The sequence below is a fragment of the Gobius niger genome, assembly GCF_951799975.1.
Source record: "Gobius niger genome assembly, chromosome: 5".
NCBI classification, from domain to species: Eukaryota; Metazoa; Chordata; class Actinopteri; order Gobiiformes; family Gobiidae; genus Gobius; species Gobius niger.
The window spans coordinates 21097809-21119676 of record NC_136856.1 but is presented as its reverse complement, the minus strand read 5'-3'; the positions used below and the strand labels follow the sequence as shown (position 1 = coordinate 21119676).

Sequence of the window (21868 nt, the reverse complement as noted above, 5' to 3'; positions counted from 1 at the left end):
AACGCTTCGCACAAATTAAAATGTATATTAAAATAGTAAACTTACCGCGTTTTGCCAGTGCAGAATAGCCAGAAACCCTGAGTTTGCTCGCTTGGGCTTTCTAACTTCTCCAGTTGCTTGTGTTCTTTTTCAACTTTCGTTAACGTCTGACCGCAGCAACAAGCCTGAGCTAAACTTAACTTACACCACATTATATGCATTATACTACCGAGCACTCGTTTTGGTAATGCTAGCTTAACGCCACTTAGTTTGTTGTCGAAATAAAGTACATTATCAACGTAAAATCGGGTGAAGTAACTGGGGATTTAGCGCAGTCTAGCGCCCAGTGTAGAAAGTGTTTACTGAGTCGGAAATTGGTCTTCGTGTTTCCGGTGCAACATCAATTTGTGTCCAAAAATGGCGACCGTCGCTGCCGCCGCTGCCGCTGCTGCGGCCGCAGCCGCCGCCAGAGACCCCGCGCTAGATCGCTCTCTTCGCTCAGTGTTTGGTTAGTCTCTAGTTATTTTGTATTCATGCGGTTCCAGCAGGATAGGCGTTGCTGAAATTGATAGATAAATAGATGTTTACACGTGTGGCTCACTGTGTGGTCAGTTTGCCGTAGCTCCAGCTTGCGGGAAACAAACAACTGGACTCAAAATATCTGTGAAAAGTTCACTTGAAAGATATGATTTTTTACCTGCCATTTTCTTGCCGATTATGTTACAATTGTGGTGTCTGTTCACCTGGGCGGTTGTGCTGCAGAAGGTTGTGAATGTTTGTTGTATGCTTTGTTTGTCGGTTTCTCTTTTGGGCTACCCTATCGGAGTTACTTTGTTGTGGAGAATATAGGTAGACAATGTAATAAATATTCATTATTACAGATGTTTTATTTTATTATTATAATACAGTACTACAAAACTAAATTACTTTTCGTCTGAGACTCCGACTCTTTTCTCAAAGTTTAGTTTTAGTGTATATATTTTAATGCCAGAGTGTTGAATTCAACACTATCGACATGTATTGTTATTTTTATGATGACAATGCATGTCCAAAGTGTTATATTATAACGCACATCATGTTATAATATAACATGCTGTGTGTTTTTAGTGGGAAACATTCCTTATGAAGCTACAGAGGAACAACTGAAAGATATCTTCTCTGAAGTGGGACTTGTGGTGAGTTTCAGGTAAGTGAATAAACATTTTGATAATAGTGAGGTTTTATTTTTATTATAGTAATATACTGCTTTTGTATTATTGTTTTGTTTATGTTTAAACCGGTAGCTACTTATTGTTTCCTCCAATACCGCAGGTTAGTTTACGACAGAGAAACTGGAAAGCCAAAAGGCTATGGCTTCTGCGAATACCAGGACCAGGAGACTGCTCTCAGTGCCATGCGCAACTTGAATGGGAGAGAATTCAGTGGCCGTGCTCTTCGGGTTGACAATGCAGCAAGTGAAAAAAACAAAGAAGAACTTAAAAGTAAGTACTTATGATTTGTTTTCCAAAATGAAAGCTTCATTTAACACACAACATTCAACCACCTTTTATGTGGACAGGCCTGGGCACGGGCGCTCCCATTATTGAGTCTCCATATGGGGATAGTGTGATGCCAGAGGAGGCCCCGGAATCCATTAGCAGAGCTGTGGCCAGTCTCCCCCCAGAACAAATGTTTGAACTCATGAAACAGATGAAGGTACACTTTTTTTTTTACTTTTTACATTTGCTGCTCATTTGCAGAACTGTCTTTTTTTTCAAATGTTTGTGTCATGACGAATTATGTACTTTTCTATCACAACATTTACTGTAATATCCCTTCTTCCTTTTGTGATGTCTTCAAAACAAATTTCTTTCTTCCCTAGTTATGTGTCCAAAATAGTCCACAGGAGGCAAGAAATATGCTGCTCCAGAACCCTCAGTTGGCCTATGCATTGTTACAGGCCCAAGTTGTTATGCGTATAGTTGATCCAGAAATAGCTTTGGTAAGTAATCATTAATGGACAATGAGTCTTACATTTCATTGACTGTGTCCATTTTACAATTGTTAAAATGAGCTATATTTTGTATTCATATAGAAAATGCTTCATCGACAAACTACAGTCCCGCCCCTAGTACCAAGTGGACAGGGTGGAGGCGCACCATCAGGTAACCCGCTTCCAGCTCAGCCCAATGTTCCAGTCTCACAGCCGCAGACTGTGGTAAGAGCAACAGTCTTAAAAATATGTAATTATAATCACCACTCTGGGAATTGATGATGTTTTACTTTTTGTTGCTTTGATAGCCTGGGATGCATGTTAATGGAGCACCTCAAATGATGCAACCTCCTAATATGGGTGTTGTTCCTGGGCCAATGCCTGGACCTGGACCTGGACCTGGGCCTGGGCCTGGACCTGGACCTGGACCTGGGCCCGGTTCTGCACCAGTTGGACCCCCAGGTACTGTAAGATTTCAGTTTAATTTTAAAGAGCAAATCTCGGTAAATCAATGTTTAAAAAGATCTATTAATGTGTACTGTTCCCTTGTATTTAAACCTGGAAAATGTATATATCTGGAGTTGTGCTTTGTTTAAATCGTGTGGAGTACTCGTGCATACTCAGTCAAGGGGCTCCTCCACGTTGTTACTGTCATAATGTCTTCGTCTGATCTTTTCACGTCTCAGACAAATTGCCTTTTCTTTGTGGTTTGATAACAGCTCTGCGTAATAACAACAATAACAATAAATTAGGTTATTATAATAATGATAATAATAATGAGGATAGACAAAATTTGAAGGTAATCACATTAGGCCTTTTCAACTGAGAGATGGTAGAAAAAGGATTACTGAAACAAACGACAACAAAACTCAACTCCGATCACTTCCTGTGATCTTCCTCAGAAGCATCACCTGGTGGTGAAAGTGACGTGGAATCGGCTGCTTACATGAATTTACCCGCTTTCGCCCCCTACTTATTTGCGCCTTCTGGCCTTCCGGATGGCATCCCAGGTGTGGGATAATGTGTACACTACGTCATCCCGGTTCATAGATGTTGGTACATGTTTCCTGATCTCGATGGCTTCTCTACTGTTACTTTCGGCACGGATGACCCTGGCATTGTCCCAGTTCATGATGTGGTTCTCCCTCTTGCAATGATCCGATATGGGTGATTGTAGATTTTCTTGGACTGTTTTCTCTTTTATGGCTCTTGTTTGTCTATTGGTTGTCTCCTTTTCACATTCCTTCTGGTGTTCTTTCTTGCGTGTGCAGAAGGATCTCCCTGTCTCCCCCACATAGGTTTTATTGCATGATAGGCATGGTATTTCGTATATGACATCGCATTTTCAGTCTTGGTGGAGTCTTTGGGTCTAACCAGTAACAGTCTGAGTTTCATGTGTGGTTTTGTTTGTTGTGTTTCCTTAAGGCCCTCTGTATGCGCTCTGTGATCCCCTTGATATATGGTAAAGTGACTATGGCAGTTTTTGTGTCCTCCTCCCCTTCTTCCCCTGTGTTGTTCCTGTGTTTTGTGCCTGTTTTCTCCCCTTTTCTATAGCCCATCGTGGATATTGACAGTGTGTGAGTGCGTCTTGTATGTGATATATCCTCCTCCTACCTGTCTTGTGTGTCTGTAATGATGTTTGCCTTGTTGTACAGTGTCCTGACTTCTGAGAGTTTCTGAGCAGCTGGGCGTTCCGAAGTCCATAGCATATATTGGTGTGTGGGGGTTTCCTGTGTATTTTGATGTGTATGCTGCCGTCCTCTTGGTGATGTATTTTTTTTCAGTCCAGTAAAGCCATGGAGTTATCGGATTCCTCTTCGTGGGTGAATTTTATGTTTCCGGTGTGGTGGAATGTGTTGAATCGTCCAACCAATAGACAAACAAGAGCAATAAATGAGAAAGCACTGCAAGAAAATCTAAAATCAGCCATATCGGATCATTGCAAGAGGGGGAACCACATCATGAACTGGGACAACTCAAGGGTGATCTGTGCCGAAAGTAACAAGTATCACCGCTGGATTAGAGAAGCCATCAAGATCAGGAAACGTGCACTAACATCTATGAACTGGGATGACGGAGTGTACACCTTATCCCACACCTGGGATGCCATCCTGGAGAAGGCGCCAGTCAGTAGGGGGCGAAAGCTCTCCCTACTGACTGGTAAATCCATGCAAGTCACTTTCACCACAAGGTGACGCTTCTGAGGAAGATCACAGGAAGTGATTTAAACTATTAAAGCAGGTAAACAAATCTTCTGTCTAACTAAAAGACAACAATCGTTAACAGTTTATACGAAGAAGACAGTATGAACCTTTTAAAAAGAAAGCTCAACTCTTCAGTACAAAGACAAAAGTGTAGACAAATTAAACCTAATAAGTAACAAACTAATATTTGTATACATGACGTTAAATCATCTTTTCACTATTAAATAAAATTGAAATACTAGCATTCATTTCATGATAGATCATTTCATCATTGGAAAAATACCTCATAAATATACAAACATGTGTTTTTGCTGGGAGCGGCTCAGCTCTCCTAAGACATGACTGTAATTTTACAGAGAGTGGGTACGTCTCCAGCTCGTCTCCATTGAGATGTTGACTAAAGTCAGTAGAATTTGAGATTTAAGTAGCTTAGGTCCTCATCCAAATCCATTCTTTGATTATTCACTACAGTAATAGCATTTTCTGTGTCGAGCTGGTCAGTAGGAGCATGTTTTGCACTGATGGCAACAGTATAGTCCAAAATGTTACGCAGTGTCCCTTTTAACAATGTAATAATAGCAAGAAATGTCCTTAAGAATACATCTGGAAATCAGTTTGAGTATTTTGGATAAAAATCCATGCTTGTCTGTGCGTTATGTCTTTAGCCTGAGTTTCTCTTGTTCTTCTCATTCAATGCTGACTCAGGAAACATTCAACATTCCCCTACAGGATCATCTGGCCCAGCTGCTATCGAGCGGCCACAAGGTATCACTGTACCCCTCACTTCTCCTGTGAGGTCATAGGACAAAGAAATGACTGCATGTCATTGCAAGCTGATTCTACCCACAAATGTTGTTAGCCATTTTGTCCAGTAGGTGTCCATAACCTCAAACCCACAACATTTTCCTGACAAAGGACATTGCTGTCTAATCTTTTTTGTTTGTTTGTTTGTTTATCTTTAAAGGGTTTGAGTTTTGCATAGTCAAAGCTATGCCTCACATTTATATGAAATATTTTCCTCCTGCTTTCAGGACCAGGTGGTATTCCCCCAAGAGGTCTGCTAGGAGATGGTCCCAATGATCCCAGAGGGGGAACTCTATTGTCTGTTACAGGAGAGGTGATTGACCCCAAGTAAGATACACAACCACTGCCCATACAATGCCATTATTATAACACAAAGCAACGCTCATGAAATGTTCTGTTTGCATGTAGTCGAGGGTACATGGGAGCCCCACCTCCGCACCAAGCGCCTCCAGTGCACATGGGCCAGATGGGTACCGGACCCCCTCCTGATATGAGAGGACCCCCTATGGACATGAGAGGCCCCCCAATGGGGGAACCAAGAAATATGATGGGTGACCCCAGAGGGCCCCCAATGATGGAGCAACGTGGACCACCAATGGAGACAAGAGGTAACAGCAGTGGCGCAGGCGTTTTATCTGAATTAGTTTATTTTTAAGGAAGAACTCTATTTTATGTAAATTGTAATTGTCTTGCGAAAGAGAAGGAAGTGTAATGTATGCCATTTGCCTCTTTCCTGAATGGGATGTTTTCTGTCCTTTTGTTTTACTATTGTCTATGATTCTCTTGTCTCCTTGTTTTTAATGCCAACGTCTTGAGTCATTGTGATAATCTGATACGGTATCTGTCTAAAAGCTACAAAATGATACTTCATGACTTTACATTTTTATTCTTTGGCCAACTTTCTCTAGGTCGTGACCCCAGAGCGATGGATGCTCGTGGGCCTGTTGGCAACCAGAGGGTTCCTATGGCCGGGGGAATGCCGGGTCCTGTTCCCCACAACATGGGGCCTGGTGCTCCACCAGTTGTCAGACCAGTAAGAGCTGCTGCTACTTCAACAGACTTTTATACACTACCAATGACAATCATCATAATGAAACACTGATGTTTCACCTTATGTGTCCTTTAGCCCGGAGGAGGTTTCAGCCCCGGTCAGGGACAAGTTTCTTCTCAAGACCAAGAGAAGGTGAGTGGCTTGGCAGATGAGAAGTCTCCTTGTAACTGGAAATGAGGCTCCAAGTAGTGCACACAGTTGTGTCTTTTGGCAAGAGACGTCACCCACATTGCCTCTGTGGGTGCTGGTGGTGGTCAGAGCGGCTGTTGGTGCAGAATGAAAGCCACATCTGTCTGTCTTTGGGGAAGCTGTGACAACAGATTCAACTTACACCACCAAATAGTCATTTTGTGTCATATCATGTGCAAGCAGAAGCCTTGAAGCACATTTGGATCTGTCTCACATTATGCTCCTGCTGTCACAAGCAAAGTGTATTTCATAATATTCCACTATTTTATCTTGAACAGTGACTTCATTTTGAGGTTGCTGAATCAGTATTACTTTATTTGAAGCTCATTCATTGTTTTAACTCTCATACCTTTTATAACTTATCTCTGCGTGCAAAGTGTTAAACTCTTACTCAATGATCACTTTATTAATTGCTGGTTAAACGGCTCATTCATGACAATTTGATTCTAAAAGAGAATAGTCAAGCAGCCGTCCACATTTCTTAGGTTGTAATGCACTTTTCAAACCACCAGATGCCGCTGTTTAAGACTGTAGAATACTGTATGTGGAGAGTGAATGAATGCTTACTATAGCAACTTAAAATAGACAAACATCCATGTATTTGTTTAAATGTAACACAACATTCAAACAAATAGTAAAAAATGCCTGGATTCCTCTTTCGCTTTTTTTTTTTTTTTTTTTCTTTCCTGGTCATGTTCACAGTTGCTTGGCTCAAACAATGGCTTATGACATTTTACAGTAAGGCTTGAGGAAATGCTCATTGTTTCGAGAATCCAGCCGTTATTACGTAGTCGCTACTACGCTGTCCTTTGTCATATTAATCAATAGTGTCTTTTGTTTGTCATCCTCCTTTGTAGGCGGCTCTCATCATGCAAGTGCTACAGCTTACTCCAGAACAGATCGCCATGCTGCCCCCAGAACAGCGACAGAGCATCCTAATCCTCAAGGAGCAGATTCAGAAGACTGCAAGTGGAGCACCATAATGTAAACACATCACTGTCAATAAAGTTGCATAAGAACACATGCTGGTTGGTTTAAAATGCCTCATGGGTTCCATCTTGTTTTAGAATTACTTTGCCACTGTAATTTTGTTCTTGTCAAGTCTTATGTACGACTATTATTTGTGATGTATTAGATATCTCAACATTTCTTTGACTTCGCTTTTACTGAATTGCTTTGTCAATAAACCGTAAAGGACAACACTTGGAAGTTTTGCATTTATTGAATATAAAAAATAATGGATACAAACACGTTGCGTATTGTGTTGCCTTCCTTAGTCAGATTGTCTGGCATAAATCCAAGCTCTTGAGATACGGAAACATTGCTGAATTTCCAAAAAGTTGTTGATTTCCCTATTGATTAGGGATTACGACCTGAAATATATTCTACATAACCGTACAACTTTGTTAAACAAATCATACAAAATCACTAATGGCATGAATCATTGGTCAGTCATACACTCGTTTGTACAGGCACATCCACACCCATCAACTAATCATGTTCTGGTAACTGCTTTCATATATTTACATGTTAAAACAATCCATCTGCTACTATATATATATTTATATAAAGACAAACCAAGTGCAGTCAAACTGAAAATGGAGTCTCAAAAAATAGGATTATTCCAAATATGCATTCAGTGAAGAAGCAATATATTGACAGTTTTACCTTTGAAACAGCGCGATTGTTTCAGAAATTTTCCTTGTTGAAATAAAACTTTGTCTTACGTGGATCTACATCAGAAAATTTCGCACATTTATTTTCCAAAACCTTGGCTAGGACTAGAGGACCACATAGGAACGTGCCCACCACAGACCTGATGACAGTAGGAAGAGGTGAGTGCATGAGCATGCGAGGGAATATCATTCATTGGCTCGACGGCTACAGTGGGGTGTGAAAGATTAGTATAGCGCCACTTAAACAGTGTTTACAGCCAAGTTTTAGTGAGAAAAGTTAACTCCATAGTGTAATTGGATGTACAATATCCCTCCTCTCCCTTTGTCTTTTCTGTCAGCGTAGTATTTACTCTCACAGACAATTAATGAGAAAAACGCAACATGCCTATGGTCTCTAGGGGCATGAGTTACTTAGTTCTGCTTGAATTCCATCATTTACATTTTCAAAATGATATTAATGTAAAAAAGTCAAGAGCAAAAGTTTGGAAACCCTGCAAAATTATTGCCCCATAGCCCTGAAATATGGCAAGTATCACAGCCTTTCCTAAGCAGCCTTTCAATTCATGAGGGATTTTTGCCCTTTCTTCCTTACACAAGTCTTCCATAACTGAGAAATTTCTGGGCTGCCTGTCACACATTGCAGGCCTTTACAGTCTTCTGACCTAAACATCACTGAAGATCTGTGGATAAACCTCCAAAGAGCAATGTGTGACAGAAATCTCTCAGTTCTGGAAGACTTTTGTGAGGAAGAAAGGGCAAAAATCCCTCAAGTTAGAATTGAAAGATTCTTGGCTGCCTAGAAAAGCCTTTAAAGAGATTTGATACTTGCCATATTTGAGGGCTATAAAGCATTTATTCCGCAGGGTGCCCACACTTTTGCTCTAGCCTTTTTTACATTAATATTATTTTGAAAATGTAAATGATGGAATTAAAACCTTATTTTTTAAGGGAAATGTTATGAGAATGTCTCATCTACAACCTCATGCCTTTGGGAGATCATTACACCTTTACCTTGTTTCATTATTCACATGAATAGACATTTTGATCCAGGATGCCTAAACTTTCACACCCACTGTATAAAGAACAAGCAATAAGTAAAAGTGTAAAAAAAAAAAGGCACATACGTGGGATTTTCTTTGCGAACTTGTTCAAACTCTTTATCCCAGATGGGCCTGCCAATGTTGGTTTTCTGTTTTAGCCCAGTGACCACATCTGTGTCCTTATCAAAATTGACATTAAAGAAATCTGCCTGAGGAAACATGAAGGACATAAAAGAATTAAAACTTCATGTACAAATTCCAGCAGGCTTGGAGAAATGTTTGCCAAGCTACGCACAAGGCTTTGGTCCCATCCAGTAAGGTACAGCTTGTAAGTGAGGAAATGCCCCATGCCTCTCTCCTCCATCTCTCTCTCAAGCACTTGGAGAAGGTCAGCAAACCATTCAAAGGCATACGTTTCCCGACACAGCCAGTAGAAATAGATCTGTTCCGGGAAGTAGATGCAGGCTCGTCAAACAATAATTCCTTCACAAACGAGTCAACAAAGCCACGACACACCCTTTAACATGGGTGTATTGAGAAAGCGCACAGCATAATAAAACAAAGAGCTGGTTGTTTTGACATCCACGAAGTGCAATGGTTTCACTCCATTGTTAAACAGATACTGTGTCATTGAAACCACATGCAGAGCCCTTCTAACCTTTCTGGTGCGTAGCTTTGGGTCGGACGTTTTGAATTTGTACCAGATGGATTTGAGAATGGAGGCAAATGGTGTCACTCCAATACCAGCACCGACCAGCATGGCAACCTCATAGTCGAAGACATCCTCACTGGCTGTGCCAAACGGGCCGTCCACACCAAGTCTAAAGAAGGAAATGGTTTAGTCAAATATCCGATGATCATGAGAAATAGTGAAAAATAAACTGTACAAATATTGTTTCATGCATTTTAACGTGGATGCTGTCTAATCTCATCGTTTGCTGTGCTTTACTTGCATTTATTACTACTTAATTACCGATGCTCCAACGTCAACATCAAGTCTTAACACTATTGAAAGTTAACTGGACTGACTTGGGTCCCTGGGCTCCCTCTGGTAGTTTCTCCATAATGTCGATGAGCTTGTTGGTCCAGTCTCCAGCTGAGCGAATGTGCACACTGAAAAAGTCCTCCTCTGGAGCAGACGTCATGGTGAAAGGATGCCACTCCAGCTGCGAGATGGATGGGCAGTTGATGAAGATGTACTGACCCACATCCATTTTGAACCCAGTCTTGACCAGCTGTAGCTCCAGCACTTTAGAAGGCCTCATAACAATCTGAAAGTGATACAACTAAATTAACAAGGAACTTAAAAGATTTAGGTACAATCTCTTAAACACTGCAACAGCAAGTTACCTTTCTGTATTGGACAGTCTGAGTATAGCGGATAAAACGAAGAATTCTTTCACAAAGATACAAAAACATGGGCGCAATGACCCACATCCAAGTCTAAAGAAGACAACATGGAACATTGGTATAAAGGTGCAGTAAACAACAAAAAAACATATCAAGTGGAACATTTTGACAAACCTGTGGAAACCCTCCTGCAAACTGAGGGATGGGGCACTCAGGTATCTTTCCCCATTGGTCGCTGAGGTCTTTGCAGATGGTAAAATTATGGGGTGGGTCTGTTGTCGTTTGGCTTCGTACAATACGACTGCAGATGGGTCAAATATGTCAAATGGAATAAGCCACAATAAATAAACCTGCGAGAAATGTACTAGAACGGGCGTGAATTCTGTTCTCTCACCCAGCTCCATGGAAAACCAGACCAGCGAAGAAAATGATGAAGAGGTGATGCGTGTACCAGAAGACTTCAAAGTAGCTCCGCCGAATGACCTCCATAGAGGAAGTGATGATCAGAATGAGACACAGGGTGATGATGACCCCAGTGAGACCAGCGATGGTGGTGAACACCAAGTAAGTTGGAATTTGCTGTGGATCCTGCAACACAAGGAGAGAATCAACTCTTTATATTTAATAAACACATCAGGTCATTTATACAATCAAACGATAATGGACAAGAGGCCAATCCGCCTGAAAGCTTTAGCGATTTATGTTTTCCCAAACTAACTTTCAAATCAATAACATAAAGTCCTACATATGTCCTGTCAAATAAATGAATAAACACATAAAATAAATATATTCCCGGATATGAATTAAACATGCTTAATCTCTTAACACCCACCTTAACCGAGTGCATTTTCACCAGTTGGCTTTACCCAAATCGAAAAGGTTATAGGCCAGTGTTTCCTCACATTGTTGCCGTGTTGACACTTTTTTCTTTTTCAATCATCACTTTTTTGTCATATTTTGGTCGCTCTTTTGTTGTGTTTGTCACTTTTTGGCTGCTCTTTTGTCACCTTTTCAGTGTTTTTAAATCACTGTTTTGTCACAATTTTTTAGAGTTCACAAGCACATTTTATTAAACATGACAGACCAGCGTGCCTTTATTTTTACTGTATGTGTCTGGAAGATCGAGGGACAGCATAGGCTCACTATATTAATTACAATCTGTGTTGCACTTTGTAAACATGATGTGTAAGTTTAAAACAATTAAAAACGTGTCTCACCATGTCAGTTTTCCGTATAGGGTTAAGATAAGTCGTCTTATTGCCGTCTTCCAGATTGGACAGAGCAGTGCTGAGTTTGTCATAAACCCCTTGCCTGCTGTTGTTGTACCACTCCACATTCAGTAAATGAGCAATTACATGAACCGCTGGCATGACAAAAACAGAGGGAATGACAGTGTTATTATGATGTTAATATGGCATTAAGTGTAGCTCAGTTCACATATGTGTGTCTGTACGGACGAAGTGATGAGGTTGGGGAAAACCACCACTGGCCAATAACAGCTTAGCCAATATTTATTCATCACTCAAATGTAAGCATGATCCTTGACCTGCCGCTTTTGTATTTTTATCAGAAACCCTCAGCTTACTGTTGTTTGCATTTAACCACTAAAGGAATGAGTGGCAGAAAGGTGCACTGCACTACGCCCTACCCTAATACTAATAAATGTTGTTCAGGTGCTTAGAAATGCACAACAGGCAGCAAAGCTCTCTTACCACTATAACTTGACAATTAATAAAACCTTATGTGTGAGAAGAAAAGCATCTCAAATTCAAAACCTTGTCCTGATGACCACTGACAACTCACCTGTCATCAGTGCAATCGTGTAGGCGACAAGCTTATGGAAACTTAAATTCTTGTCAAGTTGCTTTCTCATTGATCTTCCACAACACTGGGGGAAACAAAATCATATTAAAGGCTAAATTAAAAATAAATAAATACATAAACGTTGTACAGTAAAGTACTAGCAGAAGGGATTACATGGTTGATTCACAGCCTTTCTTGTGGACAGTCAACTTGAAGAAAGGTAGATAAAATGTTCTTACCACAAAAGAACCACGCAGCAGTGAAAGCAAGTTCCTACACACTGGGAGCAAGATGAGCAAGCAGTTAAAGTTGAGGACAGCGGCTGGAGCTCTGGCCCATGCCAAAGCAGACTGTGGAGGAGGCAAGCTTGGCCATTAGGAACAAAATAGGACACTAGCAATACAGCCTTTATGAAATGGTCTTGTGCCGTATGACTCACCCCTAATAGATGTCTGGTATAGAAAAACTGATCTCCCAAATCATAGAAGAGGTAAAACCAAACGAAGAGGAAGATATTGATCCCCATCCAAACAACCTTGAAGGCAGACACAATGCAAAACAAAACAGGATTCGGCGTTAGATGCTACTTTAAAGGTCCGATACATGATTTATTTTATTTCAGTGTTGTGGTCCAAATTCATTACGAACTTTCCCAATACATTTCTATCATCCCAATTCTTCTTCACAACTTTCAGGGTGACTGTCAGAGTGATGCCAAGAAAACCTAGTCTGCAAGCTCACAATATAGAGGCATGGACGTGGTCTTTTTTCACCAACCACTGTATATTCATTAAACTGTAGGATGAAATTTCCCTATTCGCAACAAAAACACCGTAATAAATCATATACAAGCAAGCCTATGGGTAAATTTATTTATAACAGGCTACATGACAGGGTAGACCTGCCATTACAAAATGTCAGAATTTGTTTTGAAATGTAAGATTAGTAGGCTTCTTACTTACCAGTATGAAAGCTGTGAGTCCATTGTTAATGATCCAATTCCCCATGATGTGGACGTCTGAAGCTCAAGGCTCCTTGTTTCTTAACATCTCCAGCACCACCACACTGCTACTTTATAATGTCCAGGGAAAAGCTCCACCCCTCTCAAGTAGCCTACACACAGAGTATACGATGATTATTGACCGCAACATGGAGATAAAGCCAAGATAATGACTTTCTTCATGAAGCCGAAGGACTGCATTCCAGTCTTGGGAAACGTGGCTTGAAAAACAAGACTACAATTGGAATGAGGAAGTTGTGAGGCCGAACCGCGACAGGTGTTGGCATACGCACCCACAATACAAGATTTTATCAATGTTGACAGGTGGCTGTCATCTACTTGTTAGGCAAAGGTGTAGAGTTGCCAACCTTTTTACTCAAGTAAGAGTAACGTTGCAATGAAAGTAGAAGTACAACGTAAATGTGTGTTGTTTCAGGTGTATGTTGTGTGTTTCAGTAAAGACAAATTATGAGAAACAACACAAAATGAAGAATAAGGTACATGAATACAAAGTACATACATTTTTTGTCAATATAAAGCTTTTGCCATTTAAGTCTGAAAGTTTGCAAAGTGAAATTTTTAAGTAAACAACCAAATTCCTCCCCTCTTCTTTAACCAGAAAGCCCTTCTTAGTTTGCAAAAATGAGGAGAACAGGAACAGAATTTTCTAAAGTAAATGATCAGGCTCCTCCCCCTCCCTCCTGATAGGGCCCGACAGGCTGGTTCACAGGAAAAGCTCGTCTCATTGGTCAAAACAGGAGGATGCTAGACTCTAATTTGTTGCTGAAATCCAGGAAAGAGGGACTTTACAAAACAATAATATAAATGATTACTTACTTTACATCAAACTAAAAGACTAGGTGGTCGATTTTGCACATTTTATACATTTTTAAATACATTTAGACTTCCAGACTATAACTTTACACAGTGGAGGTATTACTAGAAAGCACCATATGATAAAACTACTCCAAGAACAGGTACTTGAGTAACTGTAACTGAGTACTAACCGCCTCTGACATTAGGCCATTATTCTTTTTCCATTTCACCCTTTCAACCTTTTGCTCGGAGTAGCCTGTGTGGCAGCTGGACTATAAAAACGGTCAACTAGAACAGTGTAAAAGTGGGTAAACACCAGTATAGTAGAGTGACGCTCGCAAACAACATTTCATTTATTAGTGAATCTTTATTACATTAAACAAGTAAACTGGACAACTAAAAGAATACCGGCTTGACATCAGTGAGTAATAGGTGGACATTGTTTTTTTTTCTTCTCAAATTAGTAATTCAAGTAATTGCCTACAGAAGTAGTTTAGGCACTAAACAAGACATATAAAGCACATAGTGAAAGCAGCCCTGTAATTGTCAGAGGATAATTGATGTTCTTAATTAACTCACATTTATATCATTTTAAGGCTTTTAGGCATATAATACATGATTTCTTTTTAATTCTACAATAACACAATCCCTTTCACAAAGCTATAAGGCATTTGCTCTCAACATTTTTGACCTGTAATGGATGCTCAATGCAGCAGCAGCAGAAAAGAGCAAAGTGCAAAAAGGAGCATCCATGACATAAAAATCCTGAGGTTGTAAACAGGGGATGTCCACACTTGGCACCATTCCCAAACACCTGCTTGATCCTACCTGGCCCTCTGCTGCTCTCTCAAGGCAATCTTTGTGCATGGCCGCATATTTCAACATGCTACATTCTTTGGTGCAGAGGCTTTGCTGGCCTTTATTGTGTGCAACTATTGTCATAAATACATTAAGAAATAGGTGAATATTTCCATAATTAACAGACAGATAAAAATCTGCGCAAGTCAGGGAAACTCTGAAACACCTGCTCAAAGAATGAGCTATTTTGTTAATTTCTTATGTAGTGACTTTCTACAAAATGTTGGACCCCTCATCCATGCAGTTTCAAGCTGCATCCATCGAGTCATCCAGAATGGCGGTCTCCTGTTCCCCCAGCAGAACGGCCGGGTCCAGGGGTTGAGTGTTTTGAGCGTCTAGTGGATCCTCTATGAGCACCATAGTGGCAGCATTGGAGTACGAAGGTTTTCCCTGTCGACTGCTGAGTGAAGTGTCTCGCTTTCGACAACAGACACAGTGCAGACAGTCATGAACATTGTACTTGAAGAGGCGTTTGCACGGGTGAAAGAACTGATAAAACAGGAGCATGAAGAGAATAGCCAGGCCGTAGCAGACCAGCAGTTGGACCACCAGTAGCGGCGCACACACATATTCATAGAAGTCGGACTTGAAGAAGTACCAAAGGGTGATGAGGAGGAAGTTTTCAACAAAGCGACCGGTGTAATAGAGGGCCAAACGGTCCCATCGCTGCCTCTTCTCAATGAGCTCCCGGTGCGTGAGGTCCAGTTGCACAGCAGACCAGCAAAAAATGTTGATGCAGGCGTATAACAACGTAAACATGCACAGCACCACTGTGGTGCCAAGCTTTGAAAAGTTCTTCTCAACGTTGTCAGCCAGAGAACCTTTTCTGGCCCAAAACTCGACCCAAGGCAGAAAAAAGAAAAACAGCAAGTTCAACATTCCCACAAGGATAATCCAGTGAGTGAGGGCTGTGCTGAACAGTACAAGGGCAGTGATTCGAGTGGCTATCTCCAAACCTCTCCAAACAATTATGCAAATATATGCAGCTGGACGCAATCGCAACTTGTAGTCATCATATCTTATCTGAATGGCCAGAATGTTGCATACAACAGCGCCGTATGTGATGGAAATCAGAGTGATGATCATAAGAGCCACTGCGGACACAACATTAATAAAGCATTAGATCATGTAATCTCATATAAACACAAAAATGTAATAATCATATCATTCATCATGGAGCTGATCTTACGTCTCAGTGGAAAGATGTACTTCTCCTGGATGGTGGCGTATAGCTGCAGAGTCAGCTGAGGGGTGGAGCCCAGAAACGCCTGAATAACAGTAGCACGTTTAAAGGCGTTTCTGTGAGCTGCAAGGTTACGCTCTAATTGGCCAATTTCCCATTCCATGGGTATCCCCTGTCCCTTCTTCAGACTGATCCTTCTGGAAATAGTGACATATGGCTCCTCCTTCTTGCCGGCTTTGAAATACATGACCAGGGCCTCAAGACATCTGAGAAGAGAAGGAATAGTGTAACTTAAGTTTGTTTTTAACCAACAGAGGGCAGTAAGGTGCTGTGTATTATTCCTGTTTGATATTTCATTGTGTACTCATTTACCTCAAACCCAAATATAAACTTATCACACACAGAGTCAGAGTTCAATGTTGAGGGAAGGACTGTGTTCTGACATACAAGGCCTCTGACAGCAGCCTAAACTAGACTATCAGCGCACCAGATTCAAACATTTTAAACACTGGGCATAAACACACAACCACATTTTTGAAATAAAGGGATTAATTGCAATGACGAATATAAATAAAATCATCTTTAAGTAAAAATGGGCTAAAGTATTAGCTCCAAAACAACAGACTGACCTTTGTAAATCACAGCTGAATAAACACATGCACTGCTACTCTTGCACCAACAGAGGGCGGCCCATTGAAATGTTTTGCTACAGCATGAATGGATCAACAGAACAAGAGGGTGTGCCTCTTTAGATTTGCAAGGTAAATGGTCTCAATGTTCAGCATGGGTGGGGTTAGCTCAGCCATGCTGTCCAAGCTCTGAAAACAAGCACTGTATTTTGGTACGGGGAAAATAAAAGAATCAGAAGAAACTATGAACTACTTTTGCACTGAAATGTTGAATGAAATCATGAAACCAGGCCATAAAACTACATCACCCTAAGGCTAAGTAACACAAAGAAGCACAACAGGTATCACAGGTTTTCTGTGCTACATCAGTTATGTGATACCCTGCTTTACTATAGCTGAATAAACGCTGTAAGATAGATTCGGATACACCACTGTGTGTGAAGACAACAGACCTGCCCTTCAGTGAGGCGCACCATTTCTCACATCATGCTGCTGGAATGCTATCTTTAGTTCTACTACAAAATGTCTCGCTCAGCACTGTATATTTCTCCATGTTTTAAGGGATCGCTCTCGAGCTTCGCTCCCAAACATTCCACAGTCAGCCGTTATTTAAGGACACTGTTGCTGCTAGGTGAGGAATTTCTATCTAGAGAAAATGCAACATGGTGCCAAGCTCCAGTTTTCAATAAAGCATTTGAACAAACATTTAAACATAAAAGAGATATAGCCCCTGGCAAATGAAGGTCATTTGAGGTGTATGACACAAATTTGTAATCAGACAATAATTTACATAACATAACATTGAGATTTGTCATGAAAACAGGATGAACTCGTAGTACAAGGGTACTGAACCCCTGCCAATTTAGTAGAGCGAGCTGAAGTCACCGAGAGGAAAAGCAGCGATGCTTATGAATGCATTAGCCAAAAGAATCAATACTCTGGCTTCTATATCGGCTTCTCGAAGCTTGTAGAGAGCACACACTAAGCAGACTGATGGTCTATAATAAGATGTACAATGAATCAATCAAAAGAAACTGAGCTAACAATGATAAACTGCTTCAACCAAGATAATCTTTTCCCCCAACATACTGCTCAGGAAATAGCTCCCAGTCTTTTCAGTCTTATCATCCTGTTTGGAACACACAGTGGGATCAGGCTGACCCTGACGTTTTCACTGCTGCTAAATTTGACAGTGTGCAGTTTCGGAGAGAGGCACAGGCCTGCATGCTGCAACTGGTCCACTCAGAAGGACTAATTATGTTCTCATTCTGTGTTTTTACGCTTCAGGAGACGTGTTGCAACAAGACTTGCCCTACAGCAATTGACTTCCCTCTTTCCTCTGGGTTTGCATTGTTATTGTAAACACTGTGTATTTGTGCTTCTCTGGAGTCAACGGCTCAAAAAGTTACATCGTGAGAATATTGCTTTGAATACATAATTTAATGTTAACACGATGTGTGTCGCGATGCAGTAGTTGGCTGGTCAGCAACAAATATCACATCATCGCCAAGCTGCACAGGAAATTACCCATCTAGAGTTTGCGATTACATCAATATAGGAACTGCCTAAAGCAAAACAGGGAACAAGCAGGTATTTTAACATACATGCATGCATAATAATCACAATGTTGAAGCACAACTCAGTCAAACAGGCCCATTATGTTCATTATCTGTGGGACAAAAGACTTTTTAGGAAACAAACGTGTCAAAAGTGCATGAAGCAGAATGGTCAAAAGCCAGATTTATATGGTTCACTAAAGATAACAGACAAATTAGTTAAACTTATACAGACTAGAAAAAGCCTACTTCAACTATGTTAAAATACAAATGCATGCAAAGAGGCTAATATCAGTGTGAACATACACAACATAGAAGCCACTCAAAGCATACTCCCAACTGATCAAATACATTCTTGCTAATAAAATGAAACACACCTTCAAATGGCTCTTGTAAAATGTACTCTATACCCCGGGGTTCACTGTTTGAAAGTCAAAGTCCAAGGCAGCCTTCTTACTATAAAGTGGACATTTGAATTTGATATAAAATGAACTTCAGGCAGTTGTCCTAATGTCTTATGATATGAGTCATGGTTCACTGAAATAGGTCTCTCAAGCAAAGGGAAAGGGATCATGTGGGGCAAGGTGTTTGCATTCATTGTTTTTTTATTTTAATTTAATGAAGATTTCACTAAAATGTATGTGTAGTTCTAGTTAGTGATATTTATAAGTGATACTTAATGCAACATACTAAGACGTAGAACCATAACAATGGGCCATAAGTGACTGCTCCTATCACTGTTTTAGAACATTTAAAATTCTACTTTTTCATTTTTCTTCATACAATTGACATTTCATCAGTGTTAAACTAACCACAGGCAAGTACTTCTACAAATGTGCGCATTAAGAAAATCATCAGTTCTAAAGCTTTAGGGTATCAGTATTTCATTCAGCATTATGGCCAGAGCCTCAATATTCGGTGCCGAGTGTCAAATCAAATAATGAAGCAGACTTGACATTCATTTGTCTCAGTTTATGCTGTTGTCAATGCATGATGAAATGCTACCTGCATACCCTCTACAGATAAACCGGTAACAAGGTCTGTATAGATGGTGAAAATTACCATCATTCTTAGTATTAATATAATTTAGTGGTTTAATAACATTATTTTAGCAACAAACTGAAACAGTCATCTGCTTAAATAGTTGAAGCATCATTATCATTTGGTGCCATTACATGGAGATGACCTCAGACAGTGTGTCACTCTCGGACACTGTGTGTACATATGCACATGAATATCCTTCTCATGACATGAATACTCATGACCAAACACAATGGTATCACCTGTGTGTGGTGAACTACAAATGATAATGTGGGTGTTTTGTATCATGTGTTCTCCTCCTGTTCCCTGCAGAGCACAGTCTCTCCATCTGGAGCGTGAATGTGGAAAGCTGGCTCTGCCAAAGTAGAGACACATTTCGTATTCCACAAAAGAACTTTACAGTAGTAAGGCAGTATTTCTTGAAAGAAGAGAAAATGTAAATGATCTATTCACATCAGTTAGAAGAGAAGTTGTGTGTGATGCCGAAACATAGCAACAGCAGCAAACTGAGTGGACTTTTGCTGCTGTTGAAGGTTCTATTTCTCTTCAGATGTGTGTGATGTCAAACAAAATTGAGTGGGTATCTCTGCTATTTTAATCCTTTGTTGTTCTTTGAAATGTCCCTCAATTTGAGGTTCCATTTGTATTTTAATAGAAGTGGAACCTGCATAACCTCTATGGAAGAAAAACATCTTCTTTATGATGGAGACAATTATTCTGGTCATTCAGACTGCTGCTCTGGAAAAGAGTTGTAGAGTCTGCAGACCTACCTAATGACAGGTCCCAGCAGCAGCAGGTGCAGGAAGAGCACGAGCGGCCGGTCCCGTCCCAGGTCTCTGTGGATGAAGGTAAGGGCCAGCTGTATGAGCACCGCAGGGACCAGCATAAAGGTGATGGTGAAGCCCATCCAGATGCTGTCCTCAGTCTTCTGGTACCTGCTGCACATGACAGCGGCGGTGATGAACTCTGCACAGTAGAGCATCGTGCTGAGGACGACGCTGAAGGGCGGGCGGACCCGGCTGTGACGGACCACCAGCAGTCCATTGTCATCCTCTGGACGGACACACTCCTGTGGGTCAATGTTAGAGATGTCCCGCTCTTGTTCGTGATCTTCCATGGCTGCATGCGTGTAGTTTAACATTGAGACATTTGAGTCTTTTAACGTAGTTACTTTGTTGACAGTTCTAATAATGTCAATTCAGCGAGCCATGTCCACCAACTTTCCATGAAGTCATTCATTTCTGGTTGATGATTCAATGATAGCAACTACCGCCGGTGCCGCAATCGCCAAAGCATGTTTGATCTAAATACGTGGCCTCAACATCTCCCTCCCTGTCTGCGGTGATCGGGGCTGCTGCTTCAATGTGGAGGAAAACTTCCCCACTGTCACACCGTCATATTATTACCGATTCCCCGCCAGCAGAAGTAGCAGCTGCCTCCGCGCGACTGCGGCCACAGCCTGGACTCAAAGTAGCGAGTATCGGCAACACTCACGGTCTTTGTGGGAGACTCAGGGCAGGGCTCTGGGTGCCTGTTTCAGATCGTCCCAGAAAACGAAGCGTTGGCCAAATCAGGTTGTTGAGCCAGTGCGGAGAGAGCAACAGCAGCACCGACTCATGCGTCAAGCGTTCGTGAATAACGAAATGACGGAAATGACGCAGCGGTTTCAAAGTAAGACTACCAGATCTGCCCCAATCTGTTTCCACCAGCCCTACCCTTCTCTACTCTACTTGGTTTGGTCCTACTCTACTTGGCCTGGTTGTGTTTCCACTATTCTGTAGAATCTGATACTGTATCCATGGTTACCAGGGTGTATCCATGGATATGGCTTTGCTTTTGACTGTATCCATTGGAAACAGTACCTGCTTGGCCTGGTTAGTACCAGGACCAAGCAGGTACTAAAAAAAGTACCAGTTAACTGTAAAGTGGGCTGGTGGAAACATTTCAAATGCAGGCAAAGTAGAGCAGGGTAGAGTAGGGTAGGTGGAACCGTGCGTCAAATCAACACACAGTCTTTCAGTTAAATAAAAGAAAGTACTTAGAGTATTCAAGTAATAATAATAGCGCTACACTGTAGACATTATTCATTCATGGTGGTGGCAAGCTACAGTTGTTGCCACAGCTGCCCTAGGGTACCATGTGAGCCACTGTCGCTTCATAGGTTGATACATATAATTTATTCTGACCTGATGCTTGGATCAAATTGTTTCTATTAAGTTTAAGATCTATTCCAGCAGTTCCCAAACTCTTTCAGGTCGCAACCCCCAAAATGTTGATGCGAACAACTGGTACACGGTAAAAATCTTTGCATTTCAAGGGTCAAAACATGCATTAATGCGATTTCATAATTTTGGTCTAAAGTCTAAAGCAATTCCCTAAAAAACTATTTGTTCTAGATCAGCATATTTTAGAATGTGATGATGATGTCACACTGTCAGACTGTCAACAAGTCATTTATCAGAACAATGTACTCTGAATGACTATATTTTATGTCTTATCAACATAATAAATAATAAAAAGTAAAACAAAATCTGTTTTATAACGGCTTGTTTAAAAATAATAAAGTCCACAAAAGATGTCTCAAAAATGTTAAAAATGAAAGAAAAAAAAGAAAGCTTTAGTCTAGTAGTCACGGCATTACAAATTCCTATTCTAGTTCGGACAATTTGCCGACAGTCTGTCCTGACAGTCTCCTCTCTTCACCTAGTTTCACACTG

General features: G+C 40.9%; 3 protein-coding genes across 4 annotated transcripts; 1 reads left to right on the top strand and 2 right to left on the bottom strand.

Moving 5' to 3' along the window:
- Window positions 1-396: 396 nt before the first annotated feature.
- Window positions 397-7395, top strand: cstf2 (cleavage stimulation factor, 3' pre-RNA, subunit 2; the record flags this gene model as incomplete). Of its 2 annotated transcripts, XM_079556967.1 has the most annotated exons (13): window positions 397-487; window positions 1087-1165; window positions 1291-1460; window positions 1538-1674; window positions 1841-1960; window positions 2054-2176; window positions 2260-2413; window positions 4861-4920; window positions 5187-5286; window positions 5368-5567; window positions 5868-5992; window positions 6086-6142; window positions 7057-7395. In XM_079556967.1, 13 exons carry the CDS (start codon window positions 397-399, stop codon window positions 7180-7182), a joined length of 1542 nt encoding a protein of 513 aa, XP_079413093.1. In that variant the 3' UTR covers window positions 7183-7395. The 2 variants fall into 2 exon arrangements, with proteins under 2 accessions (XP_079413093.1, XP_079413094.1); XM_079556968.1 differs by lacking the exon at window positions 4861-4920.
- A 493-nt stretch (window positions 7396-7888) lies between these two features.
- Window positions 7889-13092, bottom strand: nox1 (NADPH oxidase 1; the record flags this gene model as incomplete). The annotated part of the gene is made up of 13 exons (XM_079556891.1): window positions 13031-13092; window positions 12508-12603; window positions 12308-12418; window positions 12069-12153; window positions 11483-11628; window positions 10660-10853; window positions 10440-10566; window positions 10266-10358; window positions 9945-10186; window positions 9574-9736; window positions 9211-9357; window positions 9000-9124; window positions 7889-8015 (listed from the first exon to the last, which is right to left on the bottom strand). The coding sequence occupies exons 1-13, from the start codon at window positions 13073-13075 to the stop codon at window positions 7889-7891; spliced, it is 1701 nt and encodes a 566-aa protein (XP_079413017.1). The 5' UTR covers window positions 13076-13092.
- A 1212-nt stretch (window positions 13093-14304) lies between these two features.
- xkrx (XK related X-linked) lies at window positions 14305-20777 on the bottom strand. The gene is made up of 3 exons (XM_079556621.1): window positions 19922-20777; window positions 15932-16191; window positions 14305-15836 (listed from the first exon to the last, which is right to left on the bottom strand). Exons 1-3 carry the CDS (start codon window positions 20290-20292, stop codon window positions 14989-14991), a joined length of 1479 nt encoding a protein of 492 aa, XP_079412747.1. The 5' UTR covers window positions 20293-20777; the 3' UTR covers window positions 14305-14988.
- Between the last annotated feature and the right edge of the window lie 1091 nt (window positions 20778-21868).